This window comes from Oncorhynchus keta, chromosome 21 (genome assembly GCF_023373465.1).
Source record: "Oncorhynchus keta strain PuntledgeMale-10-30-2019 chromosome 21, Oket_V2, whole genome shotgun sequence".
Lineage (NCBI taxonomy): Eukaryota > Metazoa > Chordata > Actinopteri > Salmoniformes > Salmonidae > Oncorhynchus > Oncorhynchus keta.
Genome location: NC_068441.1, coordinates 43,237,502 through 43,263,561, shown reverse-complemented (window position 1 = coordinate 43,263,561; position 26,060 = coordinate 43,237,502). Strand labels below are relative to the sequence as shown.

Sequence of the window (26,060 nt, the reverse complement as noted above, 5' to 3'; positions counted from 1 at the left end):
CTACGTCATGACTGATAACTGAGTAACACTACGTCATGACCGATAACTGAGTAACACTACGTCATGACCGATAACTGAGTAACACTACGTCATGACCGATAACTGAGTAACACTACGTCATGACCGATAACTGAGTAACACTACGTCATGACCGATAACTGATAACAACGTCATGACCGATAACTGAGTAACACTGCGTCATGACCGATAACTGAGTAACACTACGTCATGACCGATAACTGAGTAACACTACGTCGATAACTGACGTCATGACCGATAACTGAGTAACACTGTACGTCATGACCGATAACTGAGTCATGACCGATAACTGAGTAACACTACGTCATGACCGATAACTGAGTAACACTACGTCATGACCGATAACTGAGTAACACTACGTCATGACCGATAACTGAGTAACACTGTACGTCATGACCGATAACTGAGTAACACTACGTCATGACCGATAACTGAGTAACACTACGTCATGACCGATAACTGAGTAACACTACGTCATGACCGATAACTGAGTAACACTGTACGTCATGACCGATAACTGAGTAACACTACGTCATGACCGATAACTGAGTAACACTGTACGTCATGACCGATAACTGAGTAACACTACGTCATGACCGATAACTGAGTAACACTACGTCATGACCGATAACTGAGTAACACTGTACGTCATGACCGATAACTGAGTAACACTACGTCATGACCGATAACTGAGTAACATTGTACGTCATGACAGCTTCATAATAAGTTACATGAACTATGTCAACATGTCATTACACCTTTAACTGTTTACAGTACATGAAAAATGACACTGCCTTGTCACTTGACAGTCAGTGACATAAGATGCCTTTACATCTTTTGACATTTGTTATGTCATGTTTATGACCATAATATGACACTGTTGTGATGTACAGTTCAAATAAAGTGTTACCAAGGTACATTCTGTGTTCACCTATATAACTTGTTTCCTGAAGATGACAACATAATATGTATATATTGTTTTTATTTTTATCATGGGAAGTTGAATGCCAAGTTTTATTTTTTATCAAAAATGTAAATTAGATCCGACTGTTACTCAAAGGAATATGTTCATAATGTTTTTGTTTTTTTAATTGATGACAGATTTTTGTGTGTGTAGTTTACTAAATAAACTATAGCTTATACTGTATGTTACATTTACATTTAAGGTTGGAATTCAAACATTTGATTTTAGACCAATGACAGCATTAAGAGATGAAACCGATTGGACCGTAGCAGCAACATTGTATAGACTGTACTTATCTGAAAGTAGTGACATCATCCTGTGTGACGCAGTGGGAAACAACGTTCAACGGAAGGAAATCACAGAAGATAGCGCACAGTTGAGGACTTAGTCTAGCAATCGCTTGTAGAGCACTACAACAAAATCATTTAGTTAAAATATTTAGTATTTTCAAAAGTTGGTACTCAAATTATATCTACACTGAGAGTCCAGGACAGAAGAGTAACGTGTACCGTTCCAGGAAGAAAACCACTAAAGAGGTTGAGTGCAATCTTGTGCCGAAATCAGAACATTATGGGAGCTGTCTTCGGGGCCTTTTCTGTCGCAAGCTGGGTAAGGTGCTTCTCGTATATCATCACGACCATATTTGTGAACAAGAACCAGGTTGACATGTATGAAAGAATGGCTGAGTATCCCAGGCAAGTGCAGCTGAGGTGAGCTCATACAAGGTTGTCAGGATCAGTGGTGGAAAAAGTACCCAATTAGCATACTTGAATAAAAGTCAAAATACCCTAACAGAAAAAATTGAACGTCCCCCAGTAAAATAGTAACTTTACTTGAGAAAAAGTAAAACATTATTTGGTTTTAAATATATTTTAGTATGAAAAGTAAAAGTATAAATCATTTCAAATTCTTTATTAAGCAAACCAGACGGCACACTCAGACATAATTCACAAACAAATCATTTTTGTTTAGTGAGTCCGCCAGATCAGAGGCAGTAGGATGACCGGTATGGGGTGCCAGAATTGAGCCTCGTGATGCCTCTCACCAAGTTACCTAACGTCTTCCTTGTGCTGTAAAATACTGCCATGAATTAACATGGACTGTCAATGGAGACAAGTATTTTTCTAATACCCTGACTACACCGAGGGCTTTGCAAAATAAAGTTAGGAATCTATGTTATTCAATTATTGCACCCACACTGCTCGAGAGCGTCTGAAGAAATTGTGTGGAAGAACATACTCTTTGGGGACCAACCAGGTCAACCTGCACTAAGGTTAATTACCTTAGCGCAGGTTGACCTGGTTGGTCCCCAAAGAGTATGTTCTTCCACACAATTTCTTCAGAGGCTTATCAAATCACTTAGAATCTGTTTCTCCTACTAGAAGTTTGTACTGTGATTTACTGTTTAGTGAAGAGAACGGTTAGAGACAAAAACCCCTTATAACACCACTGTTGCTATTTGTGGCGGCAGGGTAGCCTAGTGGTTAGAGCGGTGGACTAGCAACCAAGTTCAAACCCTCAAGCTGACAATCTGTCATTCTCCCCCTGAACAGGCAGTTAACCCACTGTTCCTAGGCCATCATTGACAATAAGAATTTGTTCTTAACTGACTGCCTGGCCGGTTGGTAAAATGAGGAAGTAAAAGTCAAAACTGTTCGCTGCTCTGGCTTTGGAACACACTCCCTCACGAAAAATCAATCACCACCTTCCGGAGACACTCTTTAAGGAATACCTAGGATAGGATAAAGCAACCCCCCTTAAAAGATGTAGATGCACTATTGTAAAGTGGCTGTTCCACTGGATGTCATAAGGTGAATGCACCAATTTGTAAGTCGCTCTGGATAAGAGCGTCTGCTAAATGACTTAAATGTAATGTAAATGTATTTGTTTCAGTATGTCTCGATCAGAAGTCAAGAGACCAGTTCATTTCCACTACATGCATATGCTAATTTATTTGATTCATACACTGGCTTGTCTGGCTGGCATCTTTTCACTTTTAACAGGCTTTCCCTTATCTACACTGAAATAATATTATTTCAGTAGTCCTATATTATGATTTTAAAAAATTATAGCTCATAAGTGGTATAATATATATCTTTGTGCTATATATCTATTGTATGTTCTAGGATACAACAATGAATCATTTTGAACTAACAAATACCACCAAGGGATACTTTACAATTTACAATAATGAACACCTTGTGAAACAGCTGTGAAAACCAATCTGGCAATATTTTAGATTTAAATATATAAACATTCATATATTTTTTTGGTACATGTGTGAAATTTACTTTCACTGATTTTTTGTACACTCACATGGCAATCAAGCTGAACTACTGAATTCTGGTGTGTGGAATATAGAGGTGGTGGTTGCTGTGTGGATGGGAGGTTCTGCCTGTCACTTGTTCTCAACAGGCAGCCAGTCTCAGAAAGGGAGACTGCAAAGTCCAGGCGCTGCTGCTCTCTTTGTTCTGAGTGTTTGCAGTGCTAGTGTTTTTAGTTAATCTGTGTATCTCACATGATATGCCCAGTATGATAGTTTTCTTGCTCTTTCTTAGCAGATAATGACAACATGACAATAACAGTAGCTGATGTAATGAAAAGTTGTAGGGTGGTTGATAATGGAGGACATCAGGTGGATCCATGTCTGGGTGTTAGGCAGAAACCCCTAGGTCCTGGAAAACAGGAGCATAGTAAAGGGAACAGGGTAGGAGATAGCTGATAAACCTGTGTGTTTGCTTGTTTACATCTATGTAAAAATACAGTCATTGAATGATTTAATTGGAATGTTTGATTAGACATTATTAATTAATAATGTTAATGGCAGACAGAAAATAAAGGATACCTGTCTGTAATTTTTTACGTCAGCGGGGTTGATGAGGGAGGTAAGGCATGGGCCATGGAAAAGATAGCGAGATGAGTTGTGAGAGAAACTCCAGAGTGGTGTCATGACCACTGGAGTCATACACCTTAACAGTACCTACCTGGAAGCAGTGGTTACTTAACAAGTCCCAGTCGTTAGCCTTGAGATGGACTATTTGGAGAAACCCCTGGGCCTGTATTGGTACTGCTGACAGCATGGCGCTGCAGCCCACCACGGTGAGGCAAATGCAAATAGTTATCCTCAGAGATGTTTATATTCACCTTAACGGATGGCAGTGAAAGAGCAGCAAGGTTTCCCAGGTCTCGCCTTCCTTTTGTCCTTCTTCCAAGCCTAGTCATTCACCCGGATGTCGAAGCATTTGGTCCCCTTGATCCTCCTCTGGTGGCTCTCCTTCTGTTTCTCTCCCATGTTCAGTCTCACCTTGATAATATAAATACATGCAATTATATTTCTTATTGTTACAAATGGAGGTTGACCGATTAATCGGAATGGATGATTAATTAGGGCCGATTTCAGGTTTTCATAACAATCGGAAATCTGTATTTTTGGACACCGATTTGGCCAAATTTTTTAAATTGTATTATTATTTTTACACCTTTATTTAACTAGGGAAGTCAGTTAAGAACACATTCTTATTGCAGTAAGAAGCCAAGGTAAGTTGCTAACTAGCATTAAACTTATCTTATAAAAAACAATCAATCAATCATAATCACTAGTTAACTACACATGGTTGATGATATTACTAGTTTATCTAGAGTGTCCTGCGTTGCATATAATCGATGCGGTGCGAAAAAGGACTGTCGTTGCTCCAACGTGTACCTAACCATAAACATCAATGCCTTTCTTAAAATCAATACACAAGTATACATTTTTAAACCTGCATATTTAGTTAATATTGCCTGCTAACATGAATTTCTTTTAACTAGGGAAATTGTGTCACTTCCCTTGCAAAACAGTGTTTTTTTTGTCATGTAGCCCAGGGCCTCGAGCAAAATATCTTATTGTAACAACAAGAGGACAAAAGAGCATTGGTCCTCTTTTGGGCACAGCTCAGTGATAAGTTATACAGTCGTTCTTTGTCTCAGGCCCAGGTAATAAGTGTTGGCCAAGGCCAATATGCTATACTACCCATAAAACCCACACCACAACTACCACAACCACTACACAATCAACACCGCCAATTTAAAAAAATATATATATTAGCATTTGAGGGAGTTGACAAGTTTGTCCTCAGATTTTAGACCTCTCAGAGAAGATGAAGCACATTTCTCAGACTAGCACCCAGGGCAATTTTAAATAAATCTCAAAAGGGAAAAAAAAATTGATTGGGTTGTTTTGATTGCGTTTGAATTCGGTTCCTGTCTACTACCACATTGCTGCAAGTGCCAATACTAAGGTTAATCAGTCTGCATCGACTGGCTTGTCCCTAACTGACCTAATATGTTTCAGGAACGTTTGGCAATGGTTTTTCCCTATCTCTTTCCCTCTAGGTGCCGTGTCTGTGTAGCAGTGCGACATGCTTGCTGTGCAGGTGCTGTCCCTAGAGCAAGAACTCCACGGTGACGCGAGTCATCTACACCTTCATCCTGTTGCTAGGGACCATTATAGCCTGCATCATGCTGTCACCGGGAGTGGACGAGCAGCTAAAAAAGGTACGAGGCGTGCCAATCAATGCGTTTTTTCAATATACATACTACCGTACTTCTGTCATCGAAAAAACCTTGGTTTCATGCATGTTAACATCAGAAGCCTCCTCCCTAAGTTTGTTTTACTCACTGCTTTAGCACACTCTGCCAACCCGGATGTCCTAGCCGTGTTTGAATCCTGGCTTAGGAAGGCCACCAAAAATTATGAGATTTCTATACCCAACTACAACATTTCCGTCAAGATAGAACTGCCAAAGGGGGAGGAGTTAGCTTGATGCCCTGATCCACCTCTACGCAGACAACACCATTCTGTATACATCTGGCCCTTCTTTGGACACTGTGTTAACTAACCTCCAAACGAGCTTCAATGCCATACAACACTCCTTCCATGGCCTCCAATTGCTAGTAAAACCAAATGCATGCTTTTCAACCGTTCGCTGCCCGCACCCGCCCGCCCGACCAGCATCATAACTCTGGACGGTTCTGACCTAGAATATGTGGATAACTACAAATACCTAGGTGTTTGGCTAGACTGTAAACTCTCCTTCCAGACTCATATCAAACATCTCCAATCCAAAATCAAATCTAGAATTGGCTTTCTATTTCGCAACAAATCCTCCTTCACTCACGGCGCCAAACTTTCCCTAGTAAAACTGACTATCCCACCGATCCTCAACTTCGGCGATGTCATCTACAAAATAGTTTCAATTCTCTACTCAGCAAACTGGATGCAGTCTATCACAGTGCCATCCGTTTTGTCACCAATGCCATTTGTACCACCCACCACTGCGACCTGTATGCTCTAGTCGGTTGGCCCTCGCTACATATTCATCGCCAGACCCACTGTCTCCAGGTCATCTATAAGTCTATGCTAGGTAAAGCTCCGCCTTACCTCAGCTCAGTGGTCACGATAACAACACCCACCCATAGCACATGTTCCAGCAGGTATATCTCACTGATCATCCCCAAAGCTAGCACCTACTTTGGCCGCCTTTCCTTCCAGTTCTCTGCTGCAAGTGACTGGAACAAATTGCAAAAATCGCTGAAGTTGGAGACTTACATGTCCCTCACTAACTTTAAACATCAGCTATCTGAGCAGCTAACCGGTCGCTGCAGCTGTACATAGTCCATCTGTAAATAGCCCACCCAATCTACCTACCTCATCCCCATATTGTTTTTATTGACCTTTCTGCTCTTTTGCACACCAGTATCACTACTTGTACATCATCATCTGCTCATCAATCATTCCAGTGCTCCGACACTCCCGTGCTCCAGATTGCGTGCTCGGAGTGCGCTAGTATGCATATTGAGAAACACCCAGTGTGTGTGTGTGCATGAGATGATAAGCCATGATGTGTCATAGTAGATGTTTGCGTACATGGTAAATGGTTGCGGCAGGGTAGCCTAGTGGTTAGAGCGTTGGACTAGTAACCGGAAGGTTGCAAGTTCAAACCCCCGAGCTGACAAGGTACTAATCTGTCGTTCTGCCCCTGAACAGGCAGTTAACCCACTGTTCCTAGGCCGTCATTGAAAATAAGAATTTGTTCTTGCCTGGTTAAATAAAGGTAAAATAAAAAAATAAAAAAATAATGCTTGAATACCTGGGGAGGCTATTGGTGAGAAGGGTTAAGTCACACAAAGTATAGAACAGTAGGGGCCTACAGAGATACAACTTACTGCATATTGAGGCTGCATTAACATTGCAACTCTGTGTATACTGTCATTCTAAATGTAAAAATGTACATATACAGGTAACTGACAAAATAACAGAAACACCAACATAGTGTTTTAAGGGCGTTGAGCCACCAGAGCTGCCAGAACAGCTTCAGTGCGCCTTGGCATAGATTCTACAAGTGTCCGGGAACTCTGTTGGAGGGATGCGACACTATTCTTCCACAAGAAATTACATAATTTGCTGTTTTGTTGATGGTGGTGGAAAACGCTGTCTCAGGCGCCGCTCCAGAATATCCCTTAACTGTTCAATTGGGTTGAGATCTGGTGACTGAGACACACAAACCCTTTACACCCTCTATGCTCCCTCTTTCAAAGTCACTGAGATCTCTTCTTCTCGTCATGGTAGCCAAACTAATGGGCTGCCCAGAATTTTTTATACATGACCCTAAGCATGATGGGATGTTTTAATTTCTTAATTAACTCAGGAGCCACACCTGTGTGGAAGCACCTGCTTTCAATTGACTTTGTCTCCCTCATTCACTCATGTTTCCTTTATTTTTGCAGTTACCTGGGAACGTTGAATGACTTTATGACCATGTTAATTTTGTCAACAAAAATAATGACAAAAATATTCGTCAAACACATATTTTTCCGTGGCAGTTGCCGTGACAATAACTGACTAAATAAATCCAGAAAAAAACTATAGCTAATCAAATAAATAAATAATTTATGTTGAGCCACATCGGCCTGCATTTTACATCCACAATGTGGCTGCAGCATCTGGAACGTTGATAACAATGGCAATGATGCGACCGAGTGAAGGAAATGCAAAATACTACTGTACTTTGCCAATACTTTGCAGCACCATCTGGTGATTGTGCTTCTCTCTCTCGTCTGTTTTGTATGTAATGTGTAATATCTATGTAGGCTGAATTAGGAAATTACATGGCCAGATAATTCTTCTGTCATTTATTATTATTATTATTATTGCATATGTTTGTCATATTTCTGCGTTGGGAAGAGAATAGGATGTTATGCAGAAAAATATATTGGTAAGACAAGGCTGTGTATGTTTCTGCTCATGGAAGTCAGTTATTTATGTTCACTATAGGTTGAGGCAATACAAATATGATGGAACTAAAATGAAAGGGCATTTAGTTGATAAAAAATGTCCCACTGTTTTCGTCATTTTGACAATAACTACACTAAATCATTATTCAAATGACAAATGTGTCTAAGTCTTAGTCATTTTGACTGTAATATAATTAAGACTTAACTAAATGAGCACTGTTGTATGAATGGCTATAATACTGTATGTGAAAAGTTAACTTTTGTGGTACCGTCTCTCATGATAATAGCCAACTTGTTGTTGACCAAAGTGAAAATGTTAGGTTATTGAATACAGAATCACACAGCTAGACTATAATAATGCTGCCTACTCTGTACAGTAGATTAGACTGGCCTGAATGGTTTGTGAGAATGTCTATCTGTGCCTGTAGATTCCTGGGTTCTGTGAAGACGGAGCAGGCTCTTCTATCTCAGGAATCCATGCCAACATGAACTGTGAGATCTTTGTGGGCTATAAAGCCGTGTACCGGGTGTACTTCGGCATGAGCATGTGTTTCCTGGTGTTCGCTCTGATTATGATCAACGTCAAGAACAGCCGAGACCCACGCTCTGCCATCCACAACGGGTAATCACCCATCACATGATGCACCCCCTAAAAAAAATACATGAAAAAATAAAAAAGTACAGGCCTAGATGTAATCATATTTATTACTACGCCAACTTTGACTAAAAAGTCAGTATTAAGGTGAATAGCCTTTACTGTTATTATAAACTGAAAATGTACACTGCTTGTAACTAATGTCATAATGAGGTACTGGTAAGACACCCTTGTTTGTTGACTATTTTCTGTCATACAGTATGACTATCACACTGCTACAGGCACTGTCACAACAACCATTGGCAATATTAATAAAATAATCTCTTACACAACAGGTCACTGAGCTAACGTGCTTTAGGCCACCGTGCCTCTCTGAAACAGAGGATAATAACAGCAGTAGAATTTTTAGTAACAGCAATACATCATAAGCCTATTCATATACAGTGCATTTGGAAAGTGTTCTGACCCCTTCCCTTTTTTCACATTTTGTTACGTTAGGTACAGCTAGGGATGCACAATATATTGGTGAGCATATCGGAATTGGACGATATTGGCAAAAAACGCCAACATCTGCATCAGCCCGAAGTCTAGTTTAACGCCGATATGCAAAACCGATGTCAAAGCTGATGTGTATACCTATATACCATAGGTAGATGATGTGTATACCTATATACCATAGGTAGATGATGTGTATACCTATATACCATAGGTAGATGATGTGTATACCTATATACCATAGGTAGATGATGTGTATACCTATAGGTAGATGATGTGTATACCTATATACCATAGGTAGATGATGTGTATACCATAGGTAGATGATGTGTATACCTATATACCATAGGTAGATGATGTGTATACCTATATACCATAGGTAGATGATGTGTATACCTATATACCATAGGTAGATGATGTGTATACCTATATACCATAGGTAGATGATGTGTATACCTATATACCATAGGTAGATGATGATGTGTATACCTATATACCATAGGTAGATGATGTGTATACCTATATACCATAGGTAGATGATGTGTATACCTATATACCATAGGTAGATGATGTGTATACCTATATACCATAGGTAGATGATGTGTATACCTATATACCATAGGTAGATGATGTGTATACCTATATACCATAGGTAGATGATGTGTATACCTATATACCTATATACCATAGGTAGATGATGTGTATACCTATATACCATAGGTAGATATATACCATAGGTAGATGATATACCTATATACCATAGGTAGATGATGTGTATACCTATATACCATAGGTAGATGATGTGTATACCTATATACCATAGGTAGATGATGATGTGTATACCTATATACCATAGGTAGATGATGTGTATACCTATATACCATAGGTAGATGACATAGGTAGATGATATACCTATATACCATAGGTAGATGATGTGTATACCTATATACCATAGGTAGTAGATGATGTGTATACCTATATACCATAGGTAGATGACCATAGGTAGATGATATACCTATATACCATAGGTAGATGATGTGTATACCTATATACCATAGGTAGATGATGTGTATACCTATATACCATAGGTAGATGATGTGTATACCTATATACTATATACCATAGGTAGATGATGTGTATACCTATATACCATAGGTAGATGATGTGTATACCTATATACCATAGGTAGATGATGTGTATACCTATATACCTATATACCATAGGTAGATGATGTGTATACCTATATACCATAGGTATGATGACGTATATACCTATATACCATAGGTAGATGATGTGTATACCTATATACCATAGGTAGATGATGTGATGTGTATACCTATATACCATAGGTAGATGATGTGTATACCTATATACCATAGGTAGATGATGTATATACCTATATACCATAGGTAGATGATGTGTATACCTATATACCTATATACCGTATATAGGTAGATGATGTGTATACCTATATACCATAGGTAGATGAGGTAGATGATGTGTATACCTATATATATACCATAGGTAGATGACGTATATACCTATATACCATAGGTAGATGATGTGTATACCTATATACCATAGGTAGATGACGTGATGATGTGTATACCTATATACCATAGGTAGATGATGTGTATACCTATATACCATAGGTAGATGATATACCTATATACCATAGGTATGATGACCATAGGTAGATGATGTGTATACCTATATACCATAGGTAGATGACGATGATATACCTATATACCATAGGTAGATGATGTGTATACCTATATACCATAGGTAGATGATGTGTATACCTATATACCATAGGTAGATGATGTGTATACCTATATACCATAGTAGTGATGTGTATACCTATATACCATAGGTAGATGTGTATACCTATATACCATAGGTAGATGACGTATATACCTATATACCATAGGTAGATGATGTGTATACCTATATACCATAGGTAGATGATGTGTATACCTATATACCATAGGTAGATGATGTGTATACCTATATACCATAGGTAGATGATGTGTATACCTATATACCATAGGTAGATGATGTGTATACCTATATACCATAGGTAGATGATGTGTATACCTATATACCATAGGTAGATGATGTGTATACCTATATACCATAGGTAGATGATGTGTATACCTATATACCATAGGTAGATGATGTGTATACCTATATACCATAGGTAGATGATGTGTATACCTATATACCTATATACCATAGGTAGATAGGTAGATGATGTGTATACCTATATACCATAGGTAGATGATGTGTATACCTATATACCATAGGTAGATGATGTGTATACCTATATACCATAGGTAGATGACTTATATACCTATATACCATAGGTAGATGATGTGTATACCTATATACCATAGGTAGATGATGTGTATACCTATATACCATAGGTAGATGACGTATATACCTATATACCATAGGTAGATGATGTGTATACCTATATACCATAGGTAGATGACGTATATACCTATATACCATAGGTAGATGATGTGTATACCTATATACCATAGGTAGATGATGTGTATACCTATATACCATAGGTAGATGACGTGTATACCTATATACCATAGGTAGATGATGTGTATACCTATATACCATAGGTAGATGATGTGTATACCTATATACCATAGGTAGATGATGTGTAAACCTATATAACATAGGTAGATGATGTGTATACCTATATAACATAGGTAGATGACATGCATACCTATATACCATAGGTAGATGACGTGTATACCTATATAACGTAGCTAGATGATGTAATGACGCCACGAAAAATACAGCGCTACACAGAACAAAAGCAGAAAAATACTAAGTGCACACTTCCAACAACTAAACAAGTTCAAGTCGAGTAGTCACTTGAAAAAGTAAGAACATTTCAGCGAGACAACTCAATGGCCAAACCCATTAACGCCAAGATAATAGAATTCATTGCCCTTTGACAATCAACCGTCCTCTGTCGTGGATGATGTTGGCTTTCACCGACTGATCGAGCCCCGGTACACACTATTTTTCAGATGTTGCCCTACCGGAGTTCACAGTATTGTTGACACTCACATCCATGAGCTACTTGCTATGGGCGTCACTACTATTAGCTTCCCGACTAAGATTTGGACCAGCGATGTCAGCCACATGAGTATGCTGAGTCTGACGGCACAGTGGGTCGACGAGGATTTTGTACTGAGGAAAGCCGTATTGCATGCTCAAGAATATGTTCTTTCTCATACCGCTGCTGCCATTTCAGTGGCATTTGAGAACATATTTGAAACTTGTAAACATGAACACTCCTAGCTCCATTCGAACAACTGTCTCGAGAAATAAGCTAATCAACTGCGTCTGCAGCAGATGTGATACCCTCTGTCATGGCATTGAAACGCCTGCTCAACAAACTGCCGACACAGACCGTCTGGTTGAAACTTACATAAGTACTCAAGGCTTTGAACAAGCGATTCGGTGGCATTACCTCTGAGCCTCTTTACTGTGTCACCACTATGCTCGATGCCAGGTACAAGGACCGCTACTTCGATGCAGACAAGAAACAGGGTTTAGGTGAAATGTTACAGACATGGCTGGACAAGATGGAAATGGACACAGTGATTGTCCGTGGCCTCTCTTCCTCGGCACGCACTGACAGCTGAAACTTCACTGCTTGATATGTATGATGAAATCCTGTTTGAGAAAGAAACGACTGAACAAATGAACAACAAAACAGCACAGCAAGTAAGTGAAAGAAATAGGTTTTGATTATGTTTTACTAGTAATGGGGACATACGTAAATGCCAACAAAATACATTTTGGGTCAGTGTGGTGTGTGTGTAACCTTTATTTAACTCGGCAAGTCAGTTAAGAACAATTTCTTATTTACAATGACGGCCTACCCCGGCCAAACCCGGCCGATGCTGGGCCAATTGTGCACTGGCCTATGGGACTCCCAATCACGACCGGGTGTGATACAGCCTGGATTCCAACCAGGGACTGTTGTGACGCCTCTTGCACTGAGATGCAATGCCTTAAGAATGCTTAAAAGGCCGCTAAAATTGTAAATATCGGTAACGGTACTGTTTTTTACACAAGGAAAATATTGGATATCGGTATCGGCCAAAAATAACATTGGTGCATCCCTATTTACAGCCTTATTCTAAAATAGATGTTTTTTCTTCCCCTCATCAATCTACACACAATACCGCATAATGGCAAAGCAATAACAGGTTTTCAGACATGCACATCATTAGCCTATTCATGTATATTTACTAGGTATACCCATGCAACAAATAACCATGTAATATGTGCGTTTTGAAAAATGCTGATACTGTCAATGTATATTATTTTGTATTTTATCTGTACACCACATCAAGAGTGGCATTATTGAAAGATCATACTATAAAAAAAATATTTCATAGTTATTTTACATACTTTTTATAATGATTCATGAAGTCTATCAAAACATTATCAAAAGGGATTCGGTTGACGAATGACTTCCTTCCCCCATGCAGGTTTTGGTTCTTTAAGATTGTCACCATGGTTGCCGTGACAGTCGGTGCCTTTTATATCCCTGAGGGGCCTTTCACTCACCATAAGATTGACCCAATTTAAATAAAGAATTTGTCATAACATTTGTCTATTTATTATGATTTATCGATGTAGCACTTGACCATGCACAATCCGCATAAACATTAGTGATATACTTTTAATTGTTGATATTACAATTTATTGGATTATTAAGACAATTCATTGTTGATACACGCAATTAATCATTGAATGAGTTGTAATTGTAATATACTAGTAACTCTATACTTAGCAGTGCTTGTGGATATTTGTGATACGATGATGGTCTCTTTGTGTGTGTGCAGTGTGGTTCGTGGTGGGTACCTGTGGGGCGTTCTTCTTCATCCTGATCCAGCTGGTTCTGCTGGTGGATTTTGCCCACTCCTGGAATGAGTCCTGGGTGGATAACATGGAGAGTGGGAACTCCAGGGGCTGGTATGCAGGTGAGTCTGCCTGACCCTCTGCTAAGGAAGTCAAATCAAATCCAACCTTATATTAAATACACTTACAATCACAACACACGTAGTTAGCAGTCAAACAATACAATGAAGGAGAAAGAAAAGGGCAGAATAAAAGAGCATCAACACACAAGTGTTTATGATTGGCTAAATAATTTTGCTAATTAGAGATGCTGATGTGATGTTTTATTTGAAGTTGTTGGGGCTGTATTCTAGACCTAAGGAAAGCTTTTGATACTGTTAACCATGAGGTTCTCATCACAAAACTGTCCAAGTTTAACTTTTACCCCAATGCCTTGAGATGGATGAAATCATACCTTGAAGGAAGAACTCAGTGTGTCAGAGTGAGCAATAAGCTGTCGCCCACTCTTAGCTATGATGTGGGCGTGCCCCAAGGGTCAATACTGGCGCCCCTCCTGTTAATTCTATACATTAATGATCTGCCTTCTGTCTGTACTGGGTCTGAAGTTCAAATGTATGCAGATGATACAGTGATATACAGTACCAGTCAAAAGTTTTGACACACCTACTCATTCAATGGTTGTTCCTAATTTTCTACTATTTTCTACATTGAGGAATAATAGTGAATATGTCAAAACTATGAAATAACACATATGGAATCATTTAGTAACCAACAAAGTGTTAAACAAATCCAAATATATTTTAGATTCTTCAAAGTAGCCACTTGCCTTGATGACAGCTTTGCTTTTCTAACTGTCTTGAAGAATTTACCACATATGCTGAGCACTTGTTGGCTGCTTTTCCTTCACCCCGGATCCAACTCATCTCAAATCATCTCAATTGGGTTTTTGTGGAGGCCAGGGCATCTGATGCAGCACTCCATCATTCTCCTTGTTGCTTTTAAGTATTTTGTTTTGTTGCTTTTTTGTGCTATTTCTCTGTCTGCATGCTAAGTGTTGCTTGTCTTCTGTTCCTCTGTCTGCGTGCTACGTGTTGCTTGGTGTATGTTCCTCTGTCTGCGTGCTACGTGTTGCTTGGTTTATGTTTCTCTGTCTGCGTGCTAAGTGTTGCTTGTCCTATGTTCCTCTGTCTGCGTGCTACATGTTGCTTGTCCTATGTTTCTCTGTCTGCGTGCTACGTGTTGCTTGTCCTATGTTCCTCTGTCTGCGTGCTACATGTTGCTTGTCCTATGTTTCTCTGTCTGCGTGCTACATGTTGCTTGTCCTATGTTCCTCTGTCTGCGTGCTACATGTTGCTTGTCCTATGTTTCTCTGTCTGCGTGCTACGTGTTGCTTGTCCTATGTTTCTCTGTCTGCGTGCTACGTGTTGCTTGTCCTATGTTCCTCTGTCTGCGTGCTACATGTTGCTTGTCCTATGTTTCTCTGTCTGCGTGCTACGTGTTGCTTGTCCTATGTTTCCCTGTCTGCGTGCTACATGTTGCTTGTCCTATGTTTCTCTGTCTGCGTGCTACGTGTTGCTTGTCCTATGTTTCTCTGTCTGCGTGCTATGTGTTGCTTGTCCTATGTTTCTCTGTCTGCGTGCTACGTGTTGCTTGTCCTATGTTTCTCTGTCTGCGTGCTACGTGTTGCTTGTCCTATGTTTCCCTGTCTGCGTGCTATGTGTTGCTTGTCCTATGTTTCTCTGTCTGCGTGCTACGTGTTGCTTGTCCTATGTTTCCCTGTCTGCGTGCTACGTGTTGCTTGTCCTATGTTTCTCTGTCTGCGTGCTACGTGTTGCTTGTCCTATGTTTCCCTGTCTGCGTGCTACGTGTTGCTTGTCCTATGTTGCTCTGCATGTGCTCACTGCTTATTGTTTGTCTGTATTGTTATTGTAATAGTTTTTAATAACTTGCCCAGGGACTGCGGTTGAAAATTAGCCGCTGCTAAAACCCGCACTTTTACGTTGATTCATGTGCACTCTACCTGTAAAAATTTTAATAAACTCAAACTCAAGTCCTGTTTTAGCAACTTGGTACTTTTTAGTAAAGTATGTAATATCAACTCAAGCAGGTAAATACATGGTGAACTGTATCATAAGGTCAGGGGTCAATAGTGCTGACACTATATAATGCTCTATGACAGAATCTGTCCTGCTTTATAAAAACAATGCAACTAGAATCTGATTCTCTCTGTCCTCTTCTGTCCAGCCTTGCTTGCTGTAACTGGACTCAACTACATCATGTCATTTATCGCCGTTGTCCTGATGTACCTGTTCTACACTCAGCCAAAGGGCTGTCTGCTCAACAAGTTCTTCATCAGCTTCAACATGATTCTCTGTGCTGTAGCCTCTGTCGTGTCCATCCTGCCCAGAGTACAGGTAAGCCCTCGTTCGGTGTTCATTAAATGCTCATTTAACGTTCATATTCATCATTTCATTGGTAGGTCAGTTTTTAGCATTTGCCCTTGTAGTGGTTAAGGTTAGCGTTTGGGGAGCGTAGGCTGAACCTTTATCTGCTAAATGTTTATGGTATGCTTTTGACATTTAACTTTAATCATGGGTGTGACCCACCTGTGTATTGATTTCCTGGTGACTGCTGAGGTTAATAGTGACGCCTCGGAGATAAAGCTTGAAGTAGGTCTTAAAAGACTTGTGTTTAAGAACAGATTCAGGCCCTAATTATAACACATGTCTACCAGTAGGTGGCGGCTGGTGACGTTTGAGGATGGATTTTGAATCCATCCTCCCTTTCCTACCTGGAGAAACCTCCACTGATGCCTACTCAGATGTCACTTTCATCATGTTTTTAATTTATTTATTTTATATATATATACAGTGGGGCAAAAAAAGTATTTAGTCAGCCACCAATTGTGCAAGTTCTCCCACTTAAAAATATGAGAGAGGCCTGTAATTTTCATCATAGGTACACTTCAACTATGACAGACAAAATTAGGAGAAAAAAATCCAGAAAATCACATTGTAGGATTTTTTATGAATTTATGTGCAATTTATGGTGGAAAATAAGTATTTGGTCACCTACAAACAAGCAAGATGTTTGGCTCTCACAGACCTGTAACTTCTTCTTTAAGAGGCTCCTCTTTCCTCCACTCGTTACCTGTATTAATGGTACCTGTTTGAACTTGTTATCAGTATAAAAGACACCTGTCCACAACCTCAAACAGTCACACTCCAAACTCCACTATGGCCAAGACCAAAGAGCTGTCAAAGGACACCAGAAACAAAATTGTAGACCTGCACCAGGCTGCAATAGGTAAGCAGCCTGGTTTGAGGAAATCAACTGTGGGAGCAATTATTAGGAAATGGAAGACATACAAAACCACTGATAATCTCCCTCGATCTGGGGCTCCACGCAAGATCGCACCCCGTGGGGTCAAAATGATCACAAGCAAAAATCCCAGAACCACACGAGGGGACCGAGTGAATGACCTGCAGGGCTGGGACCAAAGTAACTAAGCCTATCATCAGCAAGGGCATTGAAGATGAAACGTGGCTGGGTCTTTCAGCATGACAATGATCCCAAACACACCGCCCGGGCAACGAAGGAGTGGCTTCGTATGAAGCATTTCAAGGTCCTGGAGTGGCCTCCAGTTCTCAACCCCATAGAAAATCTTTGGAGGGAGTTGAAAGTCTGTGTTGCCCAGCAACAGCCCCAAAACATCACTGATCTAGAGGAGATCTGCATGGAGTAATGGGCCAAAATACCAGCAACAGTGTGTGAAAACCTTGTGAAGACTTACAGAAAATATTTGACCTCTGTCAATGCCAACAAAGGGTGTATAACAAAGTATTGAGATAAACTTTTGTTATTGACCAAATACTTATTTTCCACCAGAATCTGCAAATAAATTCATAAAAATCCTACAATGTGAATTTCTGGATTTTTTTCTTCTCATTTTGTCTGTCATAGTTGAAGTGTACCTATGATGAAAATTACAGGCCTCTCTCATCTTTTTAAGATGGAGAACTTGCACAATTGGTGGCTGACTAAATACTTTTTTGCCCCACTGTATATATATATTTGATTTTTAACGCCTCCACCAATCCCCCCCTCTTCGGAGGACAAATATATTTTCGTTTTTTTACAGCTTTTCTGATATATTTACATACATTTTACAGACACATTTTACATATATACTACTGTTCAAAAGTTTGTGGTCACTTAGAAATGTCCTTGGTTTTGAAAGAAAAGCCATTTTTTTGTCCATTAAAATAACATCAAATTGATCGGAAATACAGTGTAGACATTGTTAATGTTGTAAATGACTATTGCAGCTGGAAACGGCTGATTTTTTAAATGGAATATCTACATAGTCATACAGGGGCCCATGATCAGCAACCATCACTCCTGTGTTCCGATGGCACGTTGTGTTTATCATTTTAAAAGGCTAATTGATCACTAGAAAACCCTTTTTCAATTATGTTAGCACAGCTGAAAACTGTTGTCCTGATTAAAGTAGCAACAAAATTGGCCTTCTTTAGACTAGTTGAGTATCTGGAGCATCAGCATTTGTGGGTTCGATTACAGGCTCAAAATGGCAAGAAACAAATAACTTTCTTCTGAATCTCGTCAGTCTATTCTTGTTCTGAGAAATTCCATGTGAGAAATTGCCAAGAAACTGAAGATCTCGTACAATGCTGTGTCCTACTCCCTTCACAGAACAGTGGAAACTGTCTCAAACCAGAATAGAAAGAGGAGTGGGAGGCCCCGGTGCACAACTGAGCAAGAGGACAAGTACATTACTCCGGGATGCTGGCCTTCTAGGCAGAGTTGCAAAGAAAAAAACATAGACTGGCCAAAAAAAGAAAAGATTAAGATGGGCAAAATAACACGGACACTGGACAGAGGAACTCTACCTAGAAGGCCAGCATCCCGTAGCCTCTTCACTGTTGACGTTGAGACTGGTGTTTTGTGGGTACTATTTAATGAAGCTGCCAGTTGAGGACTTGTGAGGCGTCTGTTTCTCAAACTAAACACTCTAATGTAGTTGTCCTCTTGCTCAGTTGTGCACCGGGGCCTCCCACTCCTTTTTGTATTGTAATCTGTATAATTATAGTCTGTATAAAGACAAAAAGGCCATTTTTGTACAAAGGATGAGCCTTTCTTAATAATCTACTGGAGAACTATTTGGGGTTTAAGTATAATTTATGTATGAGTGATGCTTTTAGTGAGGGGTTTAAAGATTTAATATTTCATCATTTTAGCCCCCCAAACTGATATTCATTATATAAGTAGGCATGTTTAATTTTGTCTGGCTTAGCATTCCAAATAAAATGTTTTTTTTTTTTTTGCTCATATGATTTAAAAATGTTTAGTCTGGAGTAGGCAGTGCCATTAGTACGTAAGTGAACAGTGATAGGACCAAAGAGTTAATCAATGTGATTTTTCCATAATTTGACAATGTCATCATGTTCAAGTTTCAACGTTTATTTGCCACGAGCACAGTATACAACAGGTGTAAAACAGTACTGTGAAATCCTTTCTCAAGAGCTCTTTCCCAACAATGCAGTGATATTAATATAGAGAAGCGTTTCCCAAACACGGTCCTGGGGCCTCCCAAGGGTCCCTGGTACTATACAGCTGGTTCAAATAATCATCAAGAATTGGACAAGGGCAAAAACCAAAACGTGCCCCAGGACCGCGTTTGGGAAACCCTGATATCAATCGTAATAAAATCATGGAAGAAAATAAACACATTTTTGGAATCCGTTTGTAAATCACAGTTTTGTTTAATTATTTTTAGAAATTCCAGCCCCGATCCGGTCTACTCCAGTCCTCCTTCATGACTATGTACACCATGTATCTGACCTGGTCGGCCATGACCAACGAGCCTGGTAAGAGACACTGTTATAGCTGCTACCCCAACAGCATCCTTTACCTGTTCATCTATTGTTCATTATTAATTCAAACTTAATTAACCAATAGTTTAAATGCTTCTCTATATGACTAATTACTCGGTACTATCAAATAAATTCTCAATTACAAACACGTTGTTGCTTAAACTCTACATTGCCCACGAAAATGGTAAATTCACCTGTTCAGCTCGAGTGAAACGGAAAAATCACCACCCCCTCTCATGGATTAATGATATGATTATGCTTTACAACTAATTAAAATATATCTATAAAAATGAAAGGGAGAAAAATTTAACCTCAAAGTCTTACATTTTTTTCCCTGTTGGGCAACCACCCCCCGGGCCCCCTTTAGACCGTACATGCAACCCCAGCCTGCTGAGCATCTTCCAGCAGACACTGGTGCCCACGCTGGCCCCACTGGAGATCGAGAACCAGACGACTGTGGTGATCATCGGCACTGAAGAGCCCATCCTCTCCTCCCCCTATCTGCAGTGGTGGGACACCCAGAGCATTGTGGGATTGGCCATCTTCATAATTTGCATCCTCTATTCCAGGTGTGATTGGTCAGTAAGGCAGACTTGGGTACAGCTACAGCACATCGTTTGGGGAATATAAGTCATGTACATTTGTCAGTGCCTCACAGTATTAGTGGATGTGGTGACTCCCTCATTCACATAATTAGAATTTCAGTTTTCAGTTTGAGCACTCTGAAAGCGCTAATGCAATCAAATCAAATCAAATGTATTTATATAGCCCTTCGTACATCAGCTGATATCAATCCACTTTGGTTATATTTTATTAAAGCATTACAATAATTAGAAATACCTATAAATGCTTACCCATGCTTATTGTTAGATTCTAAATAAACAGAGTAAAACAGACAACTAGGAAAAGCTCAAACCAAGTTTATTCCCCAAATGGGTCGGACAGCTGAACAGACAAAAACACATTTACACATTTAAACCTTCCTCGTATGGTGAGACAGCCAATACATCTCTGTTGCTTGGCAGAAAGTTAAGTGATATGAGTAATAAACTGTTCCTTCATCTGACCTGACCTCAACCCCCATTCCTCACTAATCCTGAGCTATCCAACCTTATCAGTGACTAAAACCTTTTCATTTACTCAGTAACATTCCAAGCTCCTGGCTCATATCCAACCTCCATTGACCCCACCATATACATTCCTACTACAGATAACCATTAACGTCTGGTGTAGCAAGTATTTCAAATTACAACCCAACAACTGAAACCAGACTGTTGCCCTTCTCTCCATATGATACTTAATATCTAACAATAACATGTTCTGACAACTCTCTGCATTCCCCTTTCTCCCTCAGTAACATGAATAAGGATATTTCATATTTAAAGTTAGTCAGAACCCATCATTATAAATGCTTTACTTGCTATGTTATAATTGCTAATGAAATTATAGTGCTTATTATAATGCCTATAAATGTGTACTTCCTTGCAGCATCCGCTCGTCCAACACCAGCCAGGTGAACAAGTTAACCATGGCCTCTAACGACACAGTGATCCTGGAGGAGAGTAAAGCAGGCACCCCGGACGAGGAGGGAGGGACGGGACCCAGGCGTGTGGAGGATAACGAGAGGGACATGGTCCAGTACAGCTATTTCTTCTTCCACTTCATACTCTTCCTGGCTTCGCTCTACATCATGATGACTCTCACCAACTGGTACAGGTCAGTATGGCCAAACTACACAGATGACCAACGTTGTGAAATGCTGTGTCTGAAAACGTTACTAGCTGTCAAGACTTTGCTTCCTCCGTCCTTGTTTCCTTAATTCCCTTTGAGGATTTGTTCTTGGTACACCTTGGAGAGGATCCAAGGTTCCTCACTCTGAGAACCTCCTCCAATGAGCTTTGAAGGTAATTGAGAAAATAAGGACAGAGGGAGCAAGGATTTGACAGCTAGTGACATTTTCAGACACGGCCATGTTGTCAAACTTGGTCGTGCACATTTTGAGGTGAAGTTGAACTCCTCTTTTGTGATCCCATTGTGTTCGTCAAAAATACAGAGGAACCACAATGTTTTGACACTAAAGAGGAAATAACATTAATTACACATTGTGTTCTTTTATAGTTCAACATGTTATATTTCAATGGAGGCCGCTCCATCTCTCTAAAATGAAAGTGCCCACAAAGCAACGCTGCAACGCAATACTTCTTCCATGGATATTTCTCTTACAGATTCACATCGTAACAATTGTTCAGATATGACTATATATACAAATCTTATTTTTTTCCCATACAGTCCTGATGCAGACTACAATGCCATGACCAGCAAGTGGCCGGCAGTTTGGGTGAAGATCTCCTCCAGTTGGGTGTGCCTTACCCTCTATACCGGGACCGTGGTCACCCCGATGATACTCACCAACCGGGACTTTAGCTGAGAACGCAGTATTTTCTTTTCGCGTTCCTTATTGTGATTCCTGATTTAGTAAAAAAAAAAAAAAAACACAACATTGACCACATGGCCTAGATTTCAAATGATTTCCTGTCAAAATTACCTGTTTTGTTTTGTGTATTAGATGTTGATGGTTTCTCATAAAAAATCTCTTTAGTTGGCCTTTAGATGCATTAGAAGAAATAGATTCACATATGAACCTGGTGTTAAATCGCTAACCTTGTTGGTGCATTTGAAGGTTGACAGATGTGTTTTTTGGTCAATTTTGTGCAATTAGGGACCAAATCGTGTATTGATGGTTGACCTTTATGTCAAAAGAACATTTTTACATTTTCCTTTTTTTTTTGTACATTCTCTCAATGTAAATTAATCTTTGACTGACTAACATTCCAAACCAACTATAAGAATGTAAGATCCTTTATCTCTTGAGTAAATATACACTGAGTATACCAAACATTAGGAACACCTTCCTAATACTGAGTTGGACCCCCCCCCCTTTTGGACTCAGAACAGCCTCAATTTGTTGGGGCATGGACTCTACAAGGTGTTGAAAGCGTTGTGTTGTGACATGGTAGGGGTGGTATACAGAAGATAGCCATATTTGGTCAAATACCAAGTATACCATATTTTGGCAAGAACAGCTGAATTTAGCAAAGAGAAATGACAGTCCATCATTACCTTAAGACATGAAGGTCAGTCAAAAACTATCAAGCGCTATGATGAAACTGTCTCTCATGAGGACTGCCACAGGAAAGGATGACCCAGAGTTACTCTGCTGCAGAGGACAAGTTCATTAGAGTTACCAGCCTCAGAAATGGGCAATTAACTGCACCTCAGATTGCAGGCCAAATAAATTATTCACAGAGTTCAAGTAACAGACACAAATCAACATCAAGAGTGTTCAGAGGAGACTGTGAATCAGGCCTTTATGGTCGAATTGCTGCAAAGAAACCGCTACTAAAGGACACCAATAATACTGTAATAAGTCTTCCGATTAATGTTATAGTCAAGTCAGGACAATTCCCTTTACCGTTATATTTAAGTCGCTTAGCGTATTACAGACGCTTATTTAGTTATAGCTAAATGTTTTTTTTTCTTTTCTTTACCCCTTTTTTCTCCCCAATTTCATGGTATCCAATTGTTGTAGTAGCTACTATCTTGTCTCATCGCTACAACTCCCGTACGGCTCGGGAGAGACGAAGGTTGAAAGTCATGCGTCCTCCGATACACAACCCAACCAAGCCGCCCAAACTGCTTCTCAACACAGTGCGCATCCAACTCGGAAGCCAGCCGCACCAATGCGCCAGAGGAAACACCATGCACCTTGGCTAGCGCACACTGTGCCCAGCCCGCCACAGGAGTCGCTGGTGCACGATGAGACAAGGACACTGACCAAGCCCTCCCAGCCCTAGGCCACAGGAGTCGCTAGTGCGGCCGATGAGACAAGGACGAACCCAGGGACTCTGATGGCACAGCTGGCGCTGCAGTACAGCGCCCTTAACCACTGCGCCACCCGGGAGGCCCAGTTATAGGCAATTCTGTTCAGTAGTAATTGAGTTTGCATAGGTTTATCCTAACATGATTTAATAGTGTAGTAAGCTGCCATCCCCTTTCCAATGCCTTTCATACTGTATCTGTAAATTGTGTATTATGAATCTTTGAATTGAGAGCAACATGAAAGTGTAGCTATCAGTGTTTGTGGATTGCTTTCCAAAAACATCTATTTCAACAATCTACTTCAAGTGTTTATGCTTCTGCCAAGTATTTGTGTAATCTTTATGTTTGTGGAACATGCTTCAGTTCCCATTCAAACTGTAGTTGTGATGAGGGTCTGCTTGTGGAACATGCTTCAGTTCCCATTCAAACTGTAGTTGTGATGAGGGTCTGCTTGTGGAACATGCTTCAGTTCCCATTCAAACTGTAGTTGTGATGAGGGTCTGCTTGTGGAACATGCTTCAGTTCCCATTCAAACTGTAGTTGTGATGAGGGTCTGCTTGTGGAACATGCTTCAGTTCCCATTCAAACAATGAGGGTCTGCTTGTGGAACATGCTTCAGTTCCCATTCAAAAGTTGTGATGAGAGTCTGCTTGTGGAACATGCTTCAGTTCCCATTCAAACTGTAGTTGTGATGATGGAACATGCTTCAGTTCCCATTCAAACTGTAGTTGTGATGAGAGTCTGCTTGTGGAACATGCTTGTTCCCATTCAAACTGTAGTTGTGATGAGGGTCTGCTTGTGGAACATGCTTCAGTTCCCATTCAAACTGTAGTTGTGATGATTTGGAACATGCTTCAGTTCCCATTCAAACAGTATGAGGGTCTGCTATTTCAGTTCCCATTTAAACTTTTGTGATGAGGGTCTGCTTGTGGAACATGCTTCAGTTCCCATTCAAACTGTAGTTGTGATGAGGGTCTGCTTGTGGAACATGCTTCAGTTCCCATTCAAAAGTTGTGATGAGGGTCTGCTTGTGGAACATGCTTCAGTTCCCATTCAAACTGTAGTTGTGATGAGGGTCTGCTTGTGGAACATGCTTCAGTTCCCATTCAAACTGTAGTTGTGATGAGGGTCTGCTTGTGGAACATGCTTCAGTTCCCATTCAAACTGTAGTTGTGATGAGGGTCTGCTTGTGGAACATGCTTCAGTTCCCATTCAAACTGTAGTTGTGATGAGGGTCTGCTTGTGGAACATGCTTCAGTTCCCATTCAAACTGTAGTTGTGATGAGAGTCTGCTTGTGGAACATGCTTCAGTTCCCATTCAAACTGTAGTTGTGATGAGGGTCTGCTTGTGGAACATGCTTCAGTTCCCATTCAAACTGTTATGAGGGTCTCATGCTTAAAGTTCCCATTCAAACTGTAGTTGTGATGAGAGTCTGCTTGTGGAACATGCTTCAGTTCCCATTCAAACTGTAGTTGTGATGAGGTCTGCTTGTGGAACATGCTTCAGTTCCCATTCAAACTGTAGTTGTGATGAGGGTCTGCTTGTGGAACATGCTTCAGTTCCCATTCAAACTGTAGTTGTGATGAGGGTCTGCTTGTGGAACATGCTTCAGTTCCCATTCAAACTGTAGTTGTGATGAGGGTCTGCTTGTGGAACATGCTTCAGTTCCCATTCAAACTGTAGTTGTGATGAGGGTCTGCTTGTGGAACATGCTTCAGTTCCCATTCAAACTGTAGTTGTGATGAGGGTCTGCTTGTGGAACATGCTTCAGTTCCCATTCAAACTGTAGTTGTGATGAGGGTCTGCTTGTGGAACATGCTTCAGTTCCCATTCAAACTGTAGTTGTGATGAGGGTCTGCTTGTGGAACATGCTTCAGTTCCCATTCAAACTGTAGTTGTGATGAGGGTCTGCTTGTGGAACATGCTTCAGTTCCCATTCAAACTGTAGTTGTGATGAGGGTCTGCTTGAACATGCTTCAGTTCCCATTCAAACTGTAGTTGTGATGAGGGTCTGCT

General features: G+C 40.2%; 1 protein-coding gene across 1 annotated transcript; it reads left to right on the top strand.

The window, feature by feature from the left end:
- The first annotated feature begins 312 nt into the window (after positions 1-312).
- Positions 313-23,989, top strand: LOC118400592 (serine incorporator 3). The gene is given in 10 exon segments (XM_035797592.2): positions 313-1,612; positions 5,378-5,539; positions 8,707-8,900; positions 13,898-13,971; positions 14,249-14,392; positions 16,515-16,684; positions 20,068-20,158; positions 20,532-20,733; positions 21,653-21,880; positions 22,454-23,989. Coding segments are annotated over 10 exon segments (1,443 nt in total). The 5' UTR covers positions 313-1,573; the 3' UTR covers positions 22,593-23,989.
- The last annotated feature ends 2,071 nt before the right edge of the window (positions 23,990-26,060 follow it).